General features: G+C 41.3%; 1 protein-coding gene across 3 annotated transcripts in view; it reads left to right on the top strand.

Moving 5' to 3' along the window:
- The first annotated feature begins 14,885 nt into the window (after positions 1 to 14,885).
- ADAM23 (ADAM metallopeptidase domain 23) overlaps positions 14,886 to 22,892 on the top strand; it is a 176,073-nt gene continuing 168,066 nt past the window's right edge. The window contains exons 1-2 of one of the 3 annotated variants that reach the window (XM_032403740.1): positions 14,886 to 15,442; positions 16,626 to 16,843. In XM_032403740.1, the coding sequence (XP_032259631.1) occupies positions 15,229 to 15,442; positions 16,626 to 16,843 (432 nt within the window). In that variant the 5' untranslated portion in view covers positions 14,886 to 15,228. The remainder of the gene's footprint in view (positions 15,443 to 16,625; positions 16,844 to 22,892) is intronic. The other 2 variants (XM_032403749.1, XM_032403732.1) reach the window with 2 other exon arrangements.

Genomic DNA, 22,892 nt, shown 5'->3' with positions numbered 1-22,892 from the left:
AAAAAAAAAGAAAGAGAATATAGACAGGTGAACAGAACAGAGCAGCAATACACTGGATCCTATGTGTATTTTGGGCTGTTTGATAGAAAACTAGATCCCAAAACTGTAAAGAAAGAAAAACTTATATATGTACAAAAATAAAATTAAATATGATGAAAGGATAGAATGTAACTGTAAAAATGAAAATTAAAAAAGACTTAAAAGAGTTGATAAAATAAAAAATTGGTTGAAAAGGAAAGAGAAAAAAATTAAAATTGAAAGACTAGGATTCATGAAAAAAAACCCATGAATTCTATATACTATTTTCCCCTAGCACTGGAGTTTTGTAGTTCTGTGTGATCAGTAAACTTGGTTTTAGCTGGATGTTCTTGCTGATCTTCTCGGGGAGGTGCCTGGTGCACTGATTCTCAGGTGTCTTTGCCCCGGTTGGATTGCACCACCCTTGCCAGGGGGCCAGGCTAAGTAATCTGCTCTGGGATTGCTCTATGTGGCTTTTGTTATGTGAAGGCTTTCCTCACAGCTTTAGAGGATGAAAATGAAAATGGTGGCCTCCCAATCTCCAGCCCTGGAGCCAAGAGCTCCCATCCCCGATTCTTCAGTGCACTCAGGGAAAAGCAGCCGATCACTCCTGTCTCCCTGGTCTCCATCTGCACTCCATGCTCAGTCAGCCTGTGTCTGAGCATTTCTATCTCAGGTATGTGCCTGCTTCGAGTCTCCAAACCCTGCAGACTCCTGCGGTGGGCCCCCATGACCCTCCTTCCCAATGATGAGTGATGTTGAGCATCTTTTTATGTGTCTGTTGGCCATCTATATGTCTTCTTTGGAGAAATGTCTGTTCGTGTCTTCCACCCATTTTTTAATTAGATTATTTGTTTTTTGGGGGGTTGGGTTGTATCAGTTCTTTATATATTTTGGATACTAGCCCTTTATGAGATATATCATTTGCAAATATCTTCTCCAATTCAGTAGGCTGCTTTTTAGTTTTGTTGATTGTTTTTTTTCACTGTGCAGAAGCTTTTTATTTTGATAGTTTATTTTTGCTTTTATTATCCTTGCCTCAGGAGACATACCCAGAAAGAAGTTTCTATGGCTGATGTCAGAGAAATCTCTGCCTGTGCTCTCTTCTAGGATTTTTATTGTTTCAGGTCTCACATTTAGGTCCTTAATACATTTTGAGTTTATTTTTGTGTATGGTATAAGAAAGTGGTCCAGTTTCATTCTTTTGCATGTAGCTGTTCAGTTTTCCCAACTCCATTTGTTGAAGGACTGTCTTTTTCCCATTGGCTATTCTTGCCTCCTTGTTCAAGATTAATTGACCATATAATTGTGGGTTTATTTCTGGGTTTTCTATTCTATTCTATTGATCTATGTGTCTATTTTTGTGCCAGTACCATACTGTTTTGCTTACTGCAGCTTTATAATATAACCTGAAGTCTGGAATTGTGATACCTCGAGTTTTGTTTTTCTTTTTCAGGATTGCTCTCTTTGGGGTCTTTAGTGGTTCCATACAAATTTTAGGATTGTTTGTTCTATCTAGTTCTGTGAAAAATGGTATTGGTATTTTGATAGGGCTTGCATAATAGACATGGTAGTATAGACATTTTAATATTTGTTCTTCCAATCCACGAGAATGGAATGTCTTTCCATTTCTTTGTGTTGTCTTCAATTTCTTTCATCAGTGTTTTCTAGTTTTCAGAGTACAGATCTTTCACCTCTTTGGTTAAGTTTATTCCTACATATTTTATTATTTTTGGTGCAGTTATAGATGGGATTGTTTTCTTTTTTTTTTAAGATTTTATTTATTTATTTATTTATTTGACAGAGAGAGACACAGCGATAGAGGGAACACAAGCAGGGGGAGTGGGAGAGGGAGAAGCAGGCTTCTCGTGGAGCAGGGAGCCCGATGTAGGGCTCGATCCCAGGACACTGGGATCATGACCAGAGCCGAAGGCAGATGCTTAACGACTGAGCCACCCAGGTGCCCTTGGGATTGTTTTCTTAATTTCTCTTTCTGTTGCTTCATTATTAGTGTATAGAATTGCAACAGATTTCTGTACATTGATTTTGTGTCCTGTAACTTTACTGAATTTGTATACCAGTTCTAGTAGTTTTTTGGTGGAGTCTTTAGGGTTTTCTATATATAGTATCATATTATCTGCAAATAGTGAAAGTTTTACTTCTTCCTTACCAATTCTGATGCCTTTTATTTCTTTTTGTTCTCTGATGGCTGTGGCTAGGACTTGCAGTACTATATTGATTAAAGTGGTAAGAGTGGACATCCTTGTCTTGTTCCTGACCTTAGTGGAGAAGTTCTCAGTGTTTCCCTCTTGAGTATGATATTGGCTGTGGGCTTTTCATATAAGGCTTTTATTATGTTGAGGTATGTTCTCTCTAACCCTACTTTGTTGAGGGCTTTTCTCATGAGTGGATGTTGTACTTTGTCTAATGCTTTTTCTGCATCTATTGAAATGAGCATATGGTTTTTATCCTTTCTCTTATTGATGTGATGTATCACACTGATTGATTTATGAATACTGAACCACCCTTCCATCCTGGGAATGAATCCCACTTGATTGTGGTGAATGATTTTTTTTTTTTTAATGTATTGTTGGATTTGGTTTGCTAGTATTTTGTTGAGACTCTTTGCATCTATGTTCATCAGGGATATTGGCCTGTAGTTCTCATTTTTGTGGTGTCTTTATCTGGTTTTGATATCAGGGTAATGCTGGTCTCTAAAATGAATTTGGAAGTTTTCCTTCCTCTTCTATTTTTTGGAGTTTGAGAAGAATAAGTACTAACTCTTCTTTAAATGTTTGGTGGAAGGAATTTGCCTGTAAAGCCGTCAGGCCCTGCACTTTTGTTTGTTGGAGTTTTTGATTACTGATTTAATTTCATTGCTAGTAATTGGTCTGTTCAAATTTTCTATTTCTTCCTGTTTCAGTTTTGGTAGGTTATACATTTCTAAGAATGTATCCATTTCTTCTAAGTTAATTTTTCATAATATTCTTTTACGATTGTTTGTATTTCTGTGATGTTGGTTGTTATTCCTCCTTTTTCATTAATGATTTTGTTTATTTGAGTCCTTCCTCTTTTTTTCAAAATGGTCAGGCCTTTATATCCCTCCCTTGACCAGTTGAATGTGGATCACCCATGGAATAGTGTGATCTTGGGCACCCCTGGGAGTGATAATACTCTCTGCCACTGAAGCAATCCCTAAATGGACTGACATCTCAGGGTGTCTGCTGCCACCACTCCCAGCAGTTAGAGCAACAAGCCCTTATTAAGGGGACTTCTGGGCATCCCAGCTTCATGTCAATTATACTATCTTTTTGCTATTTTTGTTTTTTTAAAGTAAGTTCTATGCTCAACAAGGGGCCTGAACTCATGACCCTGAGATCAAGAGTTGCATGCTCTACCAACTGAGCCAACCAGGTGCCCCTATTTTTTTTTAATGTTTCTTTATAGCAACCAGAAATAATAGAATATCATTTAGTTAACTTTAGTACTACAATTAAGGTGAAATTTTTTTTTTTTTCAAAACCAGCCTTTGCAATATTCAAATTCTGCATACAAAAGTCATGTAAGATTGAGCATTGTTCAATTCTTTCATTGTTGTCTATTAGTAAGGACTAGGGGGACCATACACCTGGCTTTTTCTGAGACATTTCTGGTTTATGCCTCCTCTCTTGGCTTAAGCATTAATAGCACCTGTTTCACTCTCAAAAGTTTCTCAGTTTGGAAAATAAATTTTCTGTTCTCCTAATTAGGATCCTCTTAGTGCTTCTCATTGCAAATGGGCACTATCCTCAATTTCTTTACAATGGGGAACAAAAATGCTGAACTTTATATCCCCATAGAGGGACCCACTCTCTTTTTCTAGTTTCAATGTAAGAAAAGTTCCTACAAGACAAGGAAGTCTCCTCTCCCCACTCCTTTACAACATTATACTGGAAATTCTAGCTAATGCAATAACACAAGAAAAGGAAATAAAGGTATACAGATAGGGAAGGAAAAGTAAGACAAAATTTGTTCACAAATGATATGATCATCTATGTAGAAAATACAAAAGCCTCAACAAAAAAATCCTGGAACTAATAAGCAAGTATAGCAAAATTGCAGGACACAAGGTTAATATACAAAAGTCAACTGATTTCCTATGTACTAGCAATGAATAAGTGGAATTTGAAATTAAAAATACAATACTATTTATATTAGCACCTCCAAAAGTAAAATGCATACATATAAATCTAACCAAATATATATGATCTATATGAGGGAAACTACAAAACCCTGATGAATAAAAACAAAGGAGAAATATTTCTCGTTTATGGTGGGAAGACTTAATATTGTCAAGATGTTAATTCTTCCCAACTAGATCTACAGATTCAGTATAATCCCAATCAAAATCTCATCAGCTTATTTTGTGGATATTACAAAGGTACAATCCATGAAAGAAATAATTGATAAGCTGGACTTCATTAAAATTAAAAACTTATGCTCTGCAGAAAACAATCAATGTCAAGAGAAGAAAAAGACAAGCCACAGAGGAAACAAAATATTTTCGAAAGACACATTTGATAAAGGACTGTTATCCCAAATATACGAAGAGTGCTTAAAATTCAACAATAATGGGCCAAAGACCTGAACAAACATCTCACCAAAGAAGATATATAGATGGAAATAAGTGTATGAAAAGATGCTCCACGTCATATACCATCAGGGAAATGCAAATTAAAGCAACAATGAGATACCACTATACACCTATTATAATGGCCAAAATCTACAACACTGATGGCACCAATGCTGGTGAGAAGATGGAACAGAAGCTCTCATTCATTGCTGGTGGGAAAGCAAAATGGAACATTCACTTTGGAAGACAGTTTGGTGGTTTCTTAAAAACTCAACATATTTTTACCATAAGATCCAGCAAACGTGCTTCTTGGTATTTACCCAAAGGAATTGAAAACTTATGTTCACACAAAAACCTGCACACAGATGTTTATAGCAGCTTTATTCATAATTGCCAGAACTTGGAAGCAACCAAGATATACTTCAGTAGGCGCATGGATAAATAAACTGTGGTGCTTTCAGACAATGGAATATTATACAACACTACAAATAAATGAGCTATCAAGCTATGAAAAAACATGATGGAACTGTAAAATGCGTACTAACAAGTGAAAGAAGCGAATCTGAAAAGGATACGTAATATAGGATTCCAACTATATGTCATTCTGGAAAAGGCAAAAGTATGGAGATAGTAAAAAGTTCAGTAGTTGTCCAGAGTTGGGGCAAGAAGGGATGAATAGGCAAAGCACTGACGATTTCTAGGGCAGTGAAAATACTCTGTATGATACCATAATGATGGATATATGTTGTACATTTGTCTATATCCATAGAATGTACAACAACCAAGAGTGATAGTTATGGACGTTTGGTGATTATGTGTCAGTGTAGGTTCATCACTTGTAATAAATGTACCTCTGGGAGGGGATGTCAAATTGGAGGAGGCTATGCATGTGTGGGGACAGGGAGTATATGGGGAATTTCTGTACCTTTCCCTCAATTTTGCTGCAAACCTTAAGCTGCTCTAAAAAAGTCTTAATAAAAAAAAGTTTCAAGTAAGGACTTGATGGGCCATAGTGAACCAATCAAGTGTGCCTGGAAGATGAAACACTGTGAGTGGTCCATCTTAGGTCAAGTACCTGATTCTAAATGAACAAGCTATGGCTGGATTTGGAGAGGAACTTGGGGAGCAAGACCATGAAGTGTAGACATAATCATGGGAACCGATTTCTTAGAAAACTTTCGTAAGTGGGGAGATCTCTGAGCAGGGAACATTTCCAAAGAGGGGTCCACAATTTAACACTACGTGGGGTGCTACTTGTTATCTGCACAAAATTTATTTCTCAAATTTCAGATGCTACCCCTTCATGAAAATACTTTAGGATTTGGATGGTTATGCTCACCTTATCTACACTGATCATGATGTTAAAATCTTTGAAAATATCCTCTCTCATTCTTTATCATGCCAGATGGTATGGTTCTTATTTTTTTAGGTGTTTTCATCTGGCAGCAGCTTGGTCATTTAAAATGCTTTTCCCTGGATCATGTTTAATTCCTTTATAGGGTTTGTACATCATAATTTGGTGTAATTTTGATCATATTTTCTATTTGATTATCCATATTGTTTTGTTGTCATTTTTAGATGAAGTTGTTTTATTCAGGGGACAGTCAACTCCACAGTCTGTTTCCCACGTTGGAGTTGAAGGAGTTTGTGTACGTGTGTGCACGCATGTGCATGCATGTGAGTGTTATTGCCAGCTCTAACTTGGATAATCTTCCATGTGTGCAGGGATGTTTGAAGGTGGGATGCATAGCTATTTAGATATGTAAATAGTTTAGATTACTTATTCCAAAACTTGTTGATAATAACATTCTTTTATTAGTTGTTTTTTTTGGCCATGTCACACAGCCTCAAGAAATTTGTTTATAGTTTATCTCAGTTCGCTCAAACATTTTCTTACATGGAAGAACTTAATGTTTTCTGCAGGATAGGGCATTTTGGCATGCAATCTACCCCTCAGATAATTTATCAGAATAGCAAATAAAAAGTCTTAAAACGTCTCTGGAGAATCCTCGAGTTTTCTCTTTTCCTTCTGGAGAAGTGATTGTGTCTATCATTTATTCTCTATCTCTAACCATGTCTGTATCCATGACATGAATAGTCTAATCCCATGGCAAGCTAACAGAGATAATCCAGCCAGCTTGGTTTTAATTTACATGCTGCAGTATAGTGAACAACAAAAGGTGAGCAAAAGCATATTATGTGATCTAAGGAGCTCTATAAATCTTAGCTGTTCTTTTTGCCTTAGAATAACAGAATACACATATATAATGACACTAATCAAGGTTTAAGCTTTCATAGTTACGTCTTTAGAAATCTCAACATGTTAATATGTTGGCAAAATCTAATATTGTTTCATAGGGTGGATTAATAAATGTTGCTAATTATAATATTGATCAGATTAAACTAAATCTAATGGGTGGCTATGTGGTTAATTTAAAATTTAGAAAAAATTAAATTCTCTAGTAAGTGAGGATCTTGGCCCTCTCTTCTGGAGTGGTACTTCAGTGTAAGAAACCAATGTCTGGTCCATAGTTAGGTTTTGTTTTGGAATTATGCAAATAATTGTATAGAATGTCTACATTCAGAAATCTCTAATGTGGAGTGAGGGACATAATTCAGAACAGTTCCGTGTAAGAATCAATATGTCAGTAGGTTTTTTTTCTTTTTAAAGATTATTTATTTATTTAAGAGAGAGAGAGAGAGAGTGAGAGAACGAGTGGGAGGAGGGGCAGAGGGAGAAGCAGACTCCCTGCTGAAGGGAGGACTCTGGCATCATGACCTGAGCTGAAGGCAGACACTTAACGGACTGAGCCACCCAGGCGCCCTTATGTCAGTGGTTTTAAACAGACAAAATAAAATCTAAAATTATATTTGTAGCCAAGTGCCATGATTTAAAAATATTATAGATCCTTCCAAGAGACTATTTTAGGTTTTTTGGTTTTGGGGCAGTGGTCAAATAGATTATGTAGTAATGCGTTTCTCAGCCCCGGTTTTAAACAAATTAATTGTTAATTAAATGTGAAATAGGTAGAGGGTTGAATTTTAGTAATATTTTTGGTAAATTTTATTATCACACTTGATAGATTGATAGTGTTTGTGAGCCATTCTGGTGTGGGTGGCAGTTTCTGCTTTGGAGTCAGGCAAACATGGCTCCTGACCCAGCTCTTCTTCCTAGTAGTCACGTGACTGCAGACAAGTGAGTCTCAGTTCCCTCATCAGTCAAAAGGGGGGTTACAATAGTAGCTCCTTCATAGAGTTGCATGAAATTAAATGAGATCATCCAGATAAAGTGCTTAACTCAGTATCCGGCACATGGTAGGTGCTGTATAAATAATTCCTCTCCTTCCTCCTCCTCCTTCTCCTTGTTATTTTGTTATTATTTTGTTTTTATTTTTTCCTGTGTTCTTTTCTGTTTCTCACCAAGCTTGGGACTATCTAAAACAGGATTTAAGAAGCTGCAGTTGTTGAATTCTGAATACACTGAAAGTAGTACAAGAAATTCACTAGATGAGAAAATTACCCCTTGGAAATATTTGAGACATGAAAGGCAAGTGAAGTAGTGTAGGTTCATCACTTGTAGCAAATGTATCTCTGGGAGGGGATGTCCTATTGGAGGAGGCTGTGCCTGTGTGGGGATAGCTATTTTATTTGGATGGATTACCTCCAGAGATGTGTGAGACCACCCCCCACAGTACTTTTCATTCATATTGGGCTACTTCCGGGCTGTAGCGTGAGGCTTTTCTATGTGGCTGAACTATGGAACTGGGTGTAGAGGGACTGATCATATTGGGACCAGACCTCATAGCTACAACCTTCTTTGTCTTTACAAAGCAAGGTCCTGTGGGAGATAGGAAATGGATTACATTGTAGAGTGACCAGGATTTTTGCCAATTTTTGTTTTTTTTTAAACAAACCACATACAAAGCATGATGGAAAGTACTGGAAAGCCTGGAGAAAGGAAACCTGAATCCAGTCCCAGCTCTGCCACAGATTGATGTGGCCTTGGGCAACAAGCTGAAACTCTGCTCCTTTGCTTCTACAATTGTACAATAATAACTTTGAATTCCTAGATGGTCTCAAAGTAACTTCTGGTTCAAATGTTTCCTAATTCTATATTTTCTTAGATCCTGTGACAATTGTACTAAACTGTTTTTTTTTTTTTTTTTTGTATTTCTCTTGTGAAAAGAGCAGACATAGGGAAAAGACCTTGGGAACAGAACAGGACTTGAAATCAGGGTTCTAATTCCAGTTCTGAAGTGATCTTGGGAAATCCCTTGACCCAGTGCATTTTAACCCTGGCTGCGCATTCAATTAATCCAGGAGGATTTTAAAAACACTGATGTTGGATTCCACTCTTGAAGATTCTAAATAGTCAGGCATCGATAAGTTGTTAAAGCTCTCTAGGTAATTTGGATGTGCAGCCAGGATGGAGAATCACTGCAAAACCAGTGAGCCTTAGTATCCTCACATCTAAGATGGAGCTTCTAAAAAAATAGTAGTAATTGCCCTCTCTGTGTCACAGAATTGAGGATCAAATAAAATAAAACAGATAAAAGCACTTTGTGATGTGTAAATGCGCAGTAATTATTAAAGCAGACATTATTAAAGGGCTTAACTATTGTTATTATGCAAATGTTAGGGATTATCATTGGTATATTAATTCTGCTGCTGGAGTTCTAACCTGCTCAGATAAAATTCACTTGCTGTCTCTAAAAGTAGTTGAGGTTTCCGCCCACCTACCCAATTAGTATGTGGCAATTTCCTTCGAGTGTTGCTCTGTGACACAGTGAGGGCTTAATGATTACGTGTTGACTCAGATTATTCTTAATAAACACAATTCTTCCCAGTTTTGAATAACACATGTCATCACCGCAAATCATCAGGACATGCTTGTTTATCCCTTTGTGCTACAGCTTGTAAATGCTCCAAACTGTGGGATAAACTAGCCTAGTGTTTGCATGGTGGGAAAAAAATTAAATTGTTTTTCAAATGTATCCTGTTCTGTCAGGAAGTCCTAATTATCCCTCATTTAACATCAAATCCATGCAGAACTTAATTTTAGGTTTTTATCCTTCATTTAACATCAAATCCATGCAGAACTTAATTTTAGGTTTTTAACAGTGGTTACCTTTCTTTAGATATGTTCATGCTTTGACAGTCTGATACATTTTTGTCTGTTTAACTCTTCCACTAGAAATGCCTGTGGCCATTGCAGTTTTGGTAATGCATTCTTTCCTCCCTGCCCCAGGACTGTTGGAATGAAGTTACCTCTTGACTTCCGAAATTGTCCCACTGTGGTCAATCCTTCAGCATGAGCAGAGGTATATTTAACATAGACTTGCAGACTTATTTTTCATGCACTTGAAGGTTGCCCGAGACGTCGGGCGTGGCCCTGTGTCTGGAGAACGTACTTGCTGCCTCAGCCTCCTCGGGACTGAGTTTTGAGGAATCCAGGCAGATCCCGTGGATGGTGACAGGCTCCAGGAAGGGCTGCCACTGCGCGTGTGACTCCGTCCCCTGACCTGTCATGACTGTAGCATATATTCAGCATTTCCCTGCTCACTGGAAAATATATCTTGGCAAAACAAGAGAACAGTCCGGGATTTTTCGGTATCTGTATTTTTTGGGGGGCGGGGGCAGAATGATTTCTGGCATTCCCCTCCATTGTCTAAGTCTAGGAATTATCTCTAAATAGAGGAACGCTTCTCTCCTTAGGAATCCCTTCAAGGGATGCGTGTGTATTAAGAATTAAACAAAGGCATTGTTAATGAGATGAATAGCTAAATTTCAGCAAAGAGGTGGCTTTTTGGGAGTTAGAACCATGTCTATTATTGCACATGCTTTTCTGCTCACAAGCAGACGAGATAATGCAGTTGATGAAAAATGTTAAGCTTAAGATAGATATTTATACACACATGTAGTTAAAAATGGTAGGTTGACAAATGAGGGCCTGCAGGCTGCATGCTTTTTACATTTTTAAAAGGGTTGTAAAAAAAAAAAGAATATGCGTCAGAGACCATATGGCACACAAGGCCTAAAATATTTACTATCTGGCCCTTTATAGAAAATGTTTGCTGACCCTTGAACCATGTGGAAAGCACCAATAATAGATCTCACTCTTTTTTCACTTTCCCTGAGAAGCACATTGTCTTCTGTCCTTGGTGATATTCATTTCCATTTGTAAAGTCAGTGTTCACAGCCATTCTAAAAAGAGAAGGAGAAACCTTCCAGAGCGGAATCTGTCAAGAAATGATTCCAGTTCTCATGTGGGTGATTAGTTTGGGGAACAAATAACTCTCTTGCCAGAGCGGAATCTGTCCCGGGATCTGACCCCAGCCAGCTCTGCCGAATGGGAGCCCTGCCGTCCCCGTCGTTGTTCGTGCTCTTGCTTCACTCAGCAGACCGCCCCTTGGCCTCAGCGCCATCCACCAGTTTGCTGCGTGCCTTCTCCGACCTTGGCTTTTTGGCCACATGATTATTCCATTCTACTTGCTCTTGTGAATCTGCTCTGTTACACTGCCCTCCTGTTTTTTTTTTTTTTTTCCAGCTTTCGCCTTCTAAGGCCCTCTTTCTGCGATCCGTTTATTTGCTTTCTCCCCCAGTCTCAGCCCCTTAGAGTCAGATGCCTTCCAAATCTAATATTTCTACCCCTTCCTTTTTTTTTTTTTTTTTTAATATTTTATTATCTATTTGAGAGAGAGAGAGAGCGCGGGAGAGAGCATGAGCAGGGGGGAGAGGGAGAAGCAGGCTCCCTGCTGATCAGGACCCTGGGATCATGAACTGAGCTGGAGGCAGATGCTTAACCCGACTGAGCTACGCAGGTGCCCCCTACCCCTACTTTTACGTGCTCCTGACCAGGCCCAGTTATCTCACTGGTTACAAAGTGGGTCCAGTTCTGCCCCTGCAACAGACTGTAGCCAAGAGAGGACTTCTGGTATCTTTCAGGACCAGACCAGTGGAACAATGTTTATGAGCAGTATGGCTAATCTTTCTGGGCACTGGTCTCACACACTCTTATTTGTGTTCACTTGGGGTCTACATCCCCTGGTGTAATTTCCTTCCCCTGGACCTTCTGGCCTCTTGCCTTCACCTACGACTGCGACAGTTTCTCATGTCTGCTGCATTGACCAGGCCACTCCAATGGTCCTGGATGCCCGTGGGATCCAGCACACATATCTAACCAGAGCCATCACAGCACTCAAACTTCTGGTACATTCCTTTCTACATTCTAGTCCAGCTTGCTGAATCTTTCCCTCTCCTGCCTGTGACTGGCCCTCTACTCAACACACATTGGTCAAATGCGGACTCCATTCTGGGTACTATATCATAGGCTCTGGGGACCAGGGATGATCACGATGCAGCCCAGTTTAGTGGAAAGGTGGTATGCACAAACACGAATATAGAGCAAAGCAGCAGGTAGCGATTAACAAAGTTATTAAATATCATGAGAGCATAGAAAATATTTGGAACTAAACTGTATAACCATAAATATTCCAAACTACCTAATGAGACTATTACTAAATCTAACACATTATCCACTTAAAGAATATTCGATTCTGTTTTTAACCTTCCCTTAAATATATGGTTTAAGGATCAAGCTTCTGGTAAATTTTTCTGAGGGATTTACTCCTTCTCTAACTCACAGTCTCATTTGCTGATACATTATCTTGCCTCCAGCCATGTCTGTAAACATTAAAGTTTTACAAATAAATGCAGTCTTTTGATGATAGTGCAAAAGACGACATCCTGCTTTGTAAAAACTCCCGCTCCTTATTTGAAACTGATATGAGTCCTCATGCTGTTCCCCAAGTGCATGGAATGGGGCTTAAACTGGTGGGTGTTCAGTTGGTTCAGGTTGACACATAGCTTTATTTATTGGAATAGGTTTTGAGATGCACTCAATTGCAAGAGAGTCCTTTCAAAAAACTACATCTCAGCATCTTTCCCCTTTCATTTCCTTCTTTCTTCTCATTCCTTGTACACCTCCTTTCTCCCAAGCCCTTTTTCAAGATTATATCATGAAACCAAATATAAGTTGGGAGAACCTAGCCAGGGCATGCTTGTCTTGAGACACCTCCAAGAACACTGACCTACAAGTAGGAACTACAGGGAGGTGGGAGTGTTCACCAGCCTGTACCAGTGTGATTCCTGCCATAGTGCACTGCACACTTTTTGTTTATTCATTCATGATGTATTTTCTGAGAGCCTTCTCTGTGCCACAAACATTGTGCTAGGTGCTAGGGACACAATACTGAGCCAAAGGGAACATTACTGTTGCCTTCATTTGGGGGAAGTAGCATCAATTACAAGTTTACATTGAATGTGTGATAGTTAATATCCTAGCTCTGATATAGAGTGGAAGAGCTAATATTAGTGTTTAACCCCGTAACAACTCTGTGATCTTTGATCTCTGTATAAGTGTCTGCCTTTCTCCTTCCCTTCTGCTTTCTCTATCCCCCCCTCCTTCCCTCTTCCTTCTTTGTTAAGTGGAGGTTGTTGGGGTGGAAAAATTTTCCCATGTACTTCGAAGGTTCCTATGGCCGGTCTAAGAGTTAAATTGACATGAGACAGATTAAAGGAGAAAAATAAATTAAATTTCATACATACAGGCACTCCACATACATGAGAGTTCTAAAGACAGAAAGGTAAAATGAGATGTATCTGCTCTCCTGGGCTAAGGAATGGGATGGGTGCTGGGGGCTTCAGAGGGGAGGAGGGCAATTCACAAGGCAATAAAAATAAAAGCAGATATTTGGTAATTAGATGTTTGCACTGCTGTACAGGGGATCACTCAGAAAAAGTAATCCCTGGTAATCTTATTCTGGGAGAGACCTCCAATTTAAATTCTCCTAGGTAGCTAAGGAAGGGGCAAAATTTTCTCTTGAGCCCACAGGGTTTCCAAAATAGTCCACATGCCAAAGTGGCACATTTTGGGAAGACTTGTTCTGACCCTTTTGGAGTGGAGAATATGGTTAACAACACTAAGCCCTGTCATCACTATGGTGCTTTATACTCGTATTTTTTCTTTTACTTGTGGAATTCCGGATCCCCCACAGTAGATTTTATAATCTCCATTTTATATACAAATAATGGAGTAAGACAATGTTGTTATTACTCACTGTCACTGGATGGATGAATAAACGAATGCTTGCATTGTGGGAATTTGGGGGCAGAAACATGCCACAGGCCCTGATTTGGAACCAACCATAGGAGTTAGTGGCTGCTAACCTACCTAACTCAGGGACTCTCAATTTACTTTTTTTTTTTTTTTTTTTTTACAGCAGCAAGAGTAAAAGCTCCCCCTTTCTCTGCAAAAGTCAGGATTAGATCTCAAAATTTGAAATGTGTCCTCTCCAGTGCATGCCCACCCACATGGTTGTCAAATGATGGATTTGCCCAAATAGCTGCCATACACTTAGTTTCTAATCTCCATATTTCTTGCTTCCAGAATTTCTAAGTCTTCCCAAATACCCCCCAGTCACGTTTTCTGAACTTTTGAGCAAACATCTTCCGGTTTCTTCTGCTTTCCGCAAAGCCCCTTAGGCATAGGCACAGGGGACAGAGGCCCGGGTGGAGCGCCCCAGCTCTGGGGATTCCTGCGCAGGAGGTCTGACTCTCCGCGAGGCCGCCCAGCTCAGCGCGCCCTCCAGCCCCCGCCAGCCTGCAACCAGCAAACGTGCCTCGCAGCCCTCGCTTCACCCGCTAGGAGTGAGCTGAATGAGGAGCAGCGCTATTTTTACCTCCCTGGCCGCAATCCTTTATATTTATTTGAAGAAAGGAAATAAAGGATTAGGAAGGAAATGCTTGGCCTTACTTTCTCCCGGAGAAGGAGGGGGTTGGAATGGGGGGAGGGGGGACTATGTAAGATTTGGGGTGGTGGAAGAGGCAGGTAGATTTCTCTGGTTGAGTGTTTCCTCCAGATCATCTTTGTCTCGGGCCAGGAAACCCCCTCACGCTTCTTTCTTCCCCTCTGGCTAATCTCTGATTGCCAGCCTTCCCCCTCTCCTGCCCCCACCTCTGAAGATGCCACCGTCACCTCTAATGCTGCCTGGGATGCTGCATCACTCTGTTGCTTCCCCCCCCCGCCCCCCCTTTTCCCTCCACGATAAAGCATGCGCAGTGCGTCCTGTGCCAGGCAATAGCAACAGCAACAGCATCAGTATCAGCATCAGCATCAGCCTCAGGACCCGAAGGCGCGCTCGGGCGCGCTCTCGAGGGCGGGGCGCACCCCCGCGCCGCGCGCCCCCGCGCCGCTCGCTCTCACGCGCCGTCTCAGCATCCTCAGCCCCAGCAGCAGCCCCCGCAGTTGCTGGAGCGGCCGCGCCCGCCGCAGGGAGGGAGGAGCATCTGGGGAGGCTCCAAGTTGGCGGAGCGACTAGGACCCCCGGACTCTTCAGCGGCCGCCCGGGAGGGGCTGAGAGGCGAGTAGGGGAGGGGGCGCCGCCCAGCCTCTAGTCCCGAGTCGCGAGCCCCGACCCCCTGCCCGCGGCCGCACCATGCGCGCCGAGCCGGCGTGATCGGCTCCGCCCGCAGCCTCCCCGCAGCCTAGCCCGGCGCTCTCGCGGGCCACACCGAGCGGCGCCCGGGAGCTATGAGCCATGAAGCCGCCCGGCAGCAGCTCCCGGCGGCCGCCCCTGGCGGGCTACAGCCTTCCCCGAGCCTCCGGCGGCCCCCACGGCCGCCCCGCCGGCCCGGCGCCTGCCCGCGCCCTGGCCCGCGCGCCGCCCTGCCGCCTGCTCCTCGTCCTTCTCCTGCTGCCTCCTCTCGCCACCTCGTCCCGGCCCCGCGCCTGGGGGGCTGCTGCACCCAGCGGTGGGTATGGCCCCGGTGCCCTTTGCATTGCCTTGCCCGCGGGGCCCTGCAGAGGAAAGCGAAGGGCACGCGGGTCCGTGCGCTCCGGACACGTCCCGGGCTCGGCCTTTCCCAGTCACCCTGCCTGCCTCTCTACCTCTCTTTCCCAAGCCCCCGTTCATTCCAGTTCACTTTTTGAAGTCCATTTCTGTTGCATTCACTAAAAACCCATTCCAATTACTGTCGGTTCCACTGGAAGGTAATTAGTGGATGCGGGGTCCCTCAGCGATCTCTGCAACTTGGCAGAGGGGGAAACCAGTGGCCGGTAAATGCAGCGAGGGAGCAAGTTGCTTCTTGGGTGGAGAGCCTGAATGCGAATGCGGGAGGATGTAATAATAATTAGGGGTAATGTGCTGTTTCCTCAAATCGCCTACTGGGTTTATTCACTGCTGTTGGAATTAAGATGGGGGAGGGAAACTTCGGAGGTATAAACCTTTGGTTTGTAATTCTCAAAATGCTCGTCATCATAATGAACAATTAAGATAATATGATAGTCAATACATGGTTGATTGGAAATCAGTGGAAGCAGAAAGCTGGCCTCGGCAGAAAAATGAAAGCAATTGGAGAGCGGCTAGCATCTGCTTCCCTCTATGGCAAAGGAGTTTTGCTCATCTCAAAGTTTAAAGCGAAAGGAATTGCCTGTTTTGTTTAATGAATCAATTAACAACCCGAATCCATGAATTCAGCACTCAAGTTATCTTAGGAGCAAGCGTTCTTAGCTCTCGGATGGGATACTTCTAGTCAGAGTCCCATGGAGCTCCTGTAGACTCCAGAGAAGGGGTGGACATGAGGGTCAGAACAGAACCTCTGAGCATGTTCATTTAATGTCTTCCTTCAAGTCCATGCCGCGCCCCACCCCCGCTCCCCATACTCAGAAGTATAGATTTGAGACTGGTTAGAAATGTACATATAAAACACAAATAGGAAGAAATAGTACATTATTGTATAAGCCTCATTGACTGTTAACCTATCCAGGCCATTTCACTGTTTCGATAACTTGCTTTGCTGTGTCTCTACTTCTTACCTGCTTAGACATAGAAAACTTTGTTTTCGCAATTAATGGAAAAACACATCGTAGTACTTAAATGTTTATAGGGTATATGTGTGTATTTGTGTATCTTTGTGCACCCCCTCTCCCCCCCAGCTCCACACTGGAATGAAACTGCAGAAAAAAATTCGGGAGTCCTGGCAGATGAGGACAACACATTGCAACGGAATAGCAGCAGTAAAATCAGTTACAGCAATGCAATGCAGAAAGAACTCACGCTGCCTTCAAGACTCATATATTACATCAACCAAGACTCGGAAAGCCCTTATCATGTTCTTGACACAAAGGCAAGACACCAGCAAAAACATAACAAGGTAGGCATGCAAAAGTAGCTGCCGTGAAGAGTTTTCCTTTGATTTGATTTTCTGCCAGAATCTGATGTCACAAATTTTACTGCAGCATTTTATTAGTAAATCAATTAATATTATGATAGGGGAGAAACTGGAGGAAGTAAACCTGGGATCTCCTGCGATAGGATTGCTGTTCGTTTTTTTTCTCTCTGACTCTAATGTGGAACTTGAATTTTCTTACGGCTTTTTAAACTCATAGCTGGAATGTGGTCCAGGTATCTTTCAGGTGCATTGGGCACTGGACAGGCGTTAAGTGAGTATGTTTATAGTCCTGACTTATATCTATGAGGCTTTATATAAGGCTGCAGTGTTCTACCTCCCATGATGAAAACTGCTTCCAGGCTGCACACACAAGATAGCTATATAGCCTATTTGTCTGCAGTTTGCCTATCAGTTCTTCACTTAGAAATTGAGTGTTTAAATTTAATTTTAAATTTCTTTAATTGATCAATAGGAAATAATACTTTTTTTTTTCCTGATGTGTTTTCAGTAGGCAAACAATTTGACATTTTAAGAGATTATGGCAAATATAAACAGTTTATATAATGTAGAGACCAGTTTGGGCCAGCAGAGTCTTTCAAGACTTTATCTGCATTCATTGTGAGTGGTTGCTTTACTTTCAGGTTGGTTCAGAAAGTGCCACTGATTTTTAACAAGGCATTCAACAGAAGATGAAGGGACTTAATGTCCAAAGAGTTTGAAGGATCTTTTTTTCTTGCTTACTGTTCTTTATTTGAGTTAGTAATATTTTGGACACCAAGCAGATTTACACAATGGGTCAGTCATCCGTGCCTCTGTTCTCTATCAGGAGCAGAGAATAGAGTCTGTATGTCAAGTATTTTACTCTGGACTATACCTGTCCAATGGAGAAAAGTAGTAACTGTCTAACATCTAGAATTTAAGAAAACTATCTGTGATTTATATCATTGTTTTTATTAGTTTTCTAAAATATAGGTAAGTTGTAATGGTATTTACTCCCATTTTACAAATGGGGAGTTAGAAATTTAAGGCTTTTGGGTGTCTTTCCCAAGATTGTAAAACAGTTAATATGAACTTCAAGAAGCCTGAACATTTCATTTTTATTATTTTTTTACAAGTCAGGTTTCTGAGAAAATGCTTCCTTTGTATAGACTATTATTGGAGCAGTATTATGAAGTGGTTGTACCCCCCTACGACTTCTGCTCCTATGTAACTTCATGGGTTGACTCCTGGATCCTGTCTGCCCATTTGGCTTGTTGAAAGGAGGAGTGGGTGGTGATTTTAAGGAAGAAGACTCCAAGACCCTCTTGATAAATGAATTGGGGCCCATTTTATGGCTTTCCTAATTAAAGAGATCTTCTACGGTTGAATGGCAGGTTCTCAAACTCCAGTGTCTTTGCATAGGGTGCTGGAGGAACAAAAAACAGAACAAAACAAAACCAAAAACTGCCTTAAAGCCCAGTTCAAAGAATGCTCAAGCCCTCCTGAGCTGAGACTTAAAAAAAAAAAAATCTCAGTGGAATATTTTTATAACTCAAGTTTTGGAGGCAATGCTGATGCCTGTCTTCTGGTCGAATGTTATGTTGGGCTTTGTGGGGGGCGACATGGTTTGACTACTCTATATCTTAATTTTTATGATAATAAGGTTTGCTAAACTTTCTCCTGCCACTCATATAGATTTCTCACTATGGAACACATACTTGCAGTTGAAATGATTCTTCTCCATTTCCACCCTCCAGGGGGGGGGGGGGGGGGGGGGGGGAGCTGTTCTTTTATCTTAGAAAAAAATGCATAGACGGAAATTATATTTGAGAGCATTTTTCTCCTTTTCTTATGAGTTTAATTGAACAAACAATTGTTGCACATTTCTCTTGTGCAAAGGAGTAGGCTAAAGATTCAGAGATAAGAGATAAGGGGTACAAGGATGAACAAGACATGGTCTGTCCTCCAGGAGACACAAAAATGAGATAAGCAAGGTTCTAAAAGGTGCCCCCACACAAGTATAAACAGTAGCTTGTATCGTGGATGCCCTGAAATTTCCCTTTGTGCTCTGTGATTTCCCTTTTATTTCTGTTTTTTTAAGCCTCTCTTAAACTAGTTGACAAAAAGTGTGCCATGTTTTCTGCTGTATCTTAGGATGATTTGCCTAATAATAGTGATGAGAGATACTTGTCAGTTTAGCTGCTTTACAAATGTTTCAGTAAGAGAGAATCTATAGAATTTCATCATTTTTGCTTTTATAAAAGAAGTTTTGATTTTAATATCTGTGTATTAGGTACCTTTTTTCCTCTCCTGATTTCATTGCACTCAAGCACATTTTAATGAATGCCTTAGAAATGCTGAATCACTGTGCCATTCTCATGGATCCTTAGATTGGGGGTAGAGGTGGAGAGGGGAGTTCCCAGATATAGGTTGCAAGGCAGGGCTTTGTATTTATTTCATAAATATTCAGTGTTGATCAGTCTTTATTACTTTACAACTGTGGAAGTGAAAATGTTATTAACTCTTTCAAAATTTGTGAGCCTAAAAACCAATTGTGCAGAGCACCTCTGTAATACCAGTGTTTCTGAAAACCGGAAAGTTCTCTTTGTCAGAGATTGTCTAGAAACCTTTTTGTCTCCAGTTAGGGTGATGTATAACTTATTGTCCGAACTGCCATTTTTGAGAGTGACAGTGAGCATGCTTAATAATCATGCTAGGATAATAGGCATAAACCAAGATTCTGGTCCAGAGCAGATGGGGCATATGGTCACCTCAGATCTAAATGGTTATGTTCCTTGAGTTTTGGTGCTTACCCCAATTCAAGTTTCTTCATAGACAGTTTTATTTTCTGATGAATTATTGTAAATTTTTTCTTACTTGCTAGGAAGTCAATTTACTACCTTGTTGACGTATCAGGACATGAAATGGAAAAATTTAGTTTTGCTTTGTTACCAAGACTTGTCTTTTATATGTGTAGAGATTTTTACAAGCAAAAAGGGAAATTTATGATTACTGAACATAAGCATTTTTGAACCACTAATGCAATATATTAATGAAACGGGCCATACATTTAAAAAGAGGGAGAAACAATTTAGATTTATTCATTTATTCATTTACTCATTCATTCATCCATTCTGAGATAATCCTATGAGGTCTGTTTCTAAGAAAGTTAATGAACCTGTAGGGGAGGAAAAATCATTTTCCCTCTACCCTTCTAAATTCTTGGCTGAACCACACCCTGCAATAAAAGACAGATTAAGCATGTACTGAATGGAGCACTGGGTGTTACACGCAAACAATGAATCATGGAACACTACATCAAAAACTAATGATGTAATGTATGGTGATTAACATAACAAAATAAAAAAAATAAAAGACACATTAACAGGAGGAAAACAAACAAGTTTTATAACATGTATATCTCCTGTGTACATGGGAAAGACCCAGGAAAACTGAGTATCTCTCCAGAATGGCCCAAGTCACTATTTTAGATAACATCTCCAGCTAAAGACAAAAGAAGATGTTGGGGTGAGAGGTGGGGACAGAGTTGTGGGAGACTGTCAGGGAAAGCACAGTAAACAGTGGTAAAGTAAGTCTGCCTTCTCCACTGATGAGAGTTCTTAGAGATTTAGAATCATTGTCTTCTTGATACAGAGAGAGAGAGAGACTCTTACAAATGGAGATTGCCTATAAAATGTAAATGACTCTTACAGAAGGACTTCAACTCCCATTTTCAGAACTTCTCCTGTGTCTGCTGTTTCTTAGAAATAATCAGCCTAAAATAATCCCTATGCCAAAGAAGCATATTTTAGGATGGTATATTCTCTCCCCCTCAAACCTTTTCCTGAAACTTTCCTTTAGTCAAAGATTACTTGCTTTGCATTCTACTCCCTTAGGATTCTTTTCTCTTACTATTGGGAAGGGATGGAAGAGGTACACTATGCATAGTACAGGGTCTAGGAAAGACGAAAGTCATCTCCTTTGACTTTGGTTGGCCTGCACACAGACCTACCCTACTGTGGTGGGGAGCTAGAGCTGGTGTATGAATATGCAGATTATGACCTGCAGAATGAGAGGGCACAAGCAACCCCCATAGGGATTGGCAAGTAGCTCCCGTAGCACCTGAGTGGTCCTCTATCCCAGGTCATCGATGAGCAGGAGATAGAGAGCAAAGTAGCAAGCACCTACTACTTATGAAGTGGTTGAGGCCAAGGTTACTAATTTTTCGAGGACTTACTTCCTAAGTGGCTATTTTAAAGATATTTATTTATTTATTTAAAGATATTTATTTATTTTAGAGAGACAAAGCGAGTGAGTGTGGGGGGCAGAGGGAGAGGGAGAGAGAATCTCAAGCAGACTCCCTGTTGAGCATGGAGCCGACATGGAGCTCGATCTCATGACCCTGAGATCATGACCTGAGCCGAAACCAAGAGTTAGACGCCCAACTGACTGAGCCACTGAGGCTCCCCTAACGATTTTTATTTTTAAGTAATCTCTACACCCAACGTGGGGCTCGAACTCATAACCCCAAGATCAAGAGTCATATGCTCCACCGACTGAGCCAGCCAGTCGCCTCCTAAGTGGTTATTTTAAAAGGTGCTCTGGGAAAAGCTAAGCAGGAACTTAGCGTGGGAATCCTAAACTCAAGGTCTTATCTAATGTTCAGACTCTGGGTGTGAGTAGGCTTATCATGCTGTAAAATGCCTGAGCAGCAACTCAGAAACAACAAAAAAAAGTTGTTTTTCTCATCACAATTGACCGCGTGATGCTTAGGTATTAATCTTTAGGGAAAATTCTAGGCACCGTCAAGATGGTGGATAGTAAAAACCACTGTCAGAGTTTTGGTCACCCAGCACATGAAACATCTGAGCAAAGCAAAAATGCCAATCAGCAGTATCAGTAGACAAATGAAAGTTTGAAATCCTGTCCATAACCATTGCCTTCTTTTGTTGAGATCTGGCCAAGAAAATAAAGCCCTTGGGTAAGGTTAAGGTAGTTGTTTGGTTACAAACTTGGGTGAAGTTCTGAAACACGTGTACCTGTTGGGCCGCCTTTCATAAGTTTCTCTGAATTTGTCCAGAATTATTAATACACATACAGCAGTTGGCTCCCTCTATGGTGCATACACCTTCCTCGGCCAGTAAGTAATCTGAAGCTAAATGGTTCTCCAAACCATCTCTGCTCAGAATCATGTTGTCATTGCATTAAGATTAGGCTTTGGTGTAGCAGCCAAGGTGGCTGACAGGCTGGTGTTGGCCTTAATCATTTGCTTTTAGGTGCCTAATGCGGCAGCACCTTGCCCAGTCCCTGTGAGGCAGACTACCAGGCCCACGCCCAACATAATGGGGGTGAATGCTGCACACTTTTGATGTCAGGGAGGCAGAAGGACAGATTGAGGGTTCCATCCAGTGGTTTGAAAGGATAGTCCCAGGGAGACTAAAGTGCACTGATACAGATGGGATTTCCCAGGGCCAGCAGGGACGCAAATGCGTTGGAGGTTGAGGGAAGGAGATGTGCACACATGGAGAACCACATATGTGTGAGATGCCTCAGGGCACTGGACCCACAGTGGACATCAAGTGCTTGATCAAGGTACCTGAAATAAGTTGAGGTTTCCCCTAAATGTCTGGGCCTTGAGGCCCAAGACCATGGGGATTGTGCTCCTGGGGACACAGTCTAGTTCGTATTCATCCAAGTGGCATTGGTTCCTGGGGAGATAGGGAGGATTGGAAAGGGCGTGTGCGGGCTCCTGCCAGGTGCTACGTACTGTCTTGCAAAGTATCCTGCGTGGGAGCAGTTGAGCACTGCAGAGAGCTGCTGGCTGCAGGGACTGGGAAAGTGCCTTCTGTTGGCCAAAGGAGGGCCGAGTCAATAAATCAGCTGGGTAGACCACTAATGGGAAAGAGCCTTGGTGGAGTCCAGTGACACACCCAGCAGTTACAGCAGCCCCCAAAAGTGAGCTTTGATTTCTGTCCATTGTATAAAAATATTAAGACTATTGGAAGGCTTGAACGGGAGCTCTGAGTGGTGGCCGTGGGGAAGGGTCCCCTGT

The sequence above is a fragment of the Phoca vitulina genome, unplaced genomic scaffold, assembly GCF_004348235.1.
Source record: "Phoca vitulina isolate PV1807 unplaced genomic scaffold, GSC_HSeal_1.0 scaffold1, whole genome shotgun sequence".
Lineage (NCBI taxonomy): Eukaryota > Metazoa > Chordata > Mammalia > Carnivora > Phocidae > Phoca > Phoca vitulina.
This window is presented reverse-complemented; position numbering and strand designations above follow the sequence as displayed.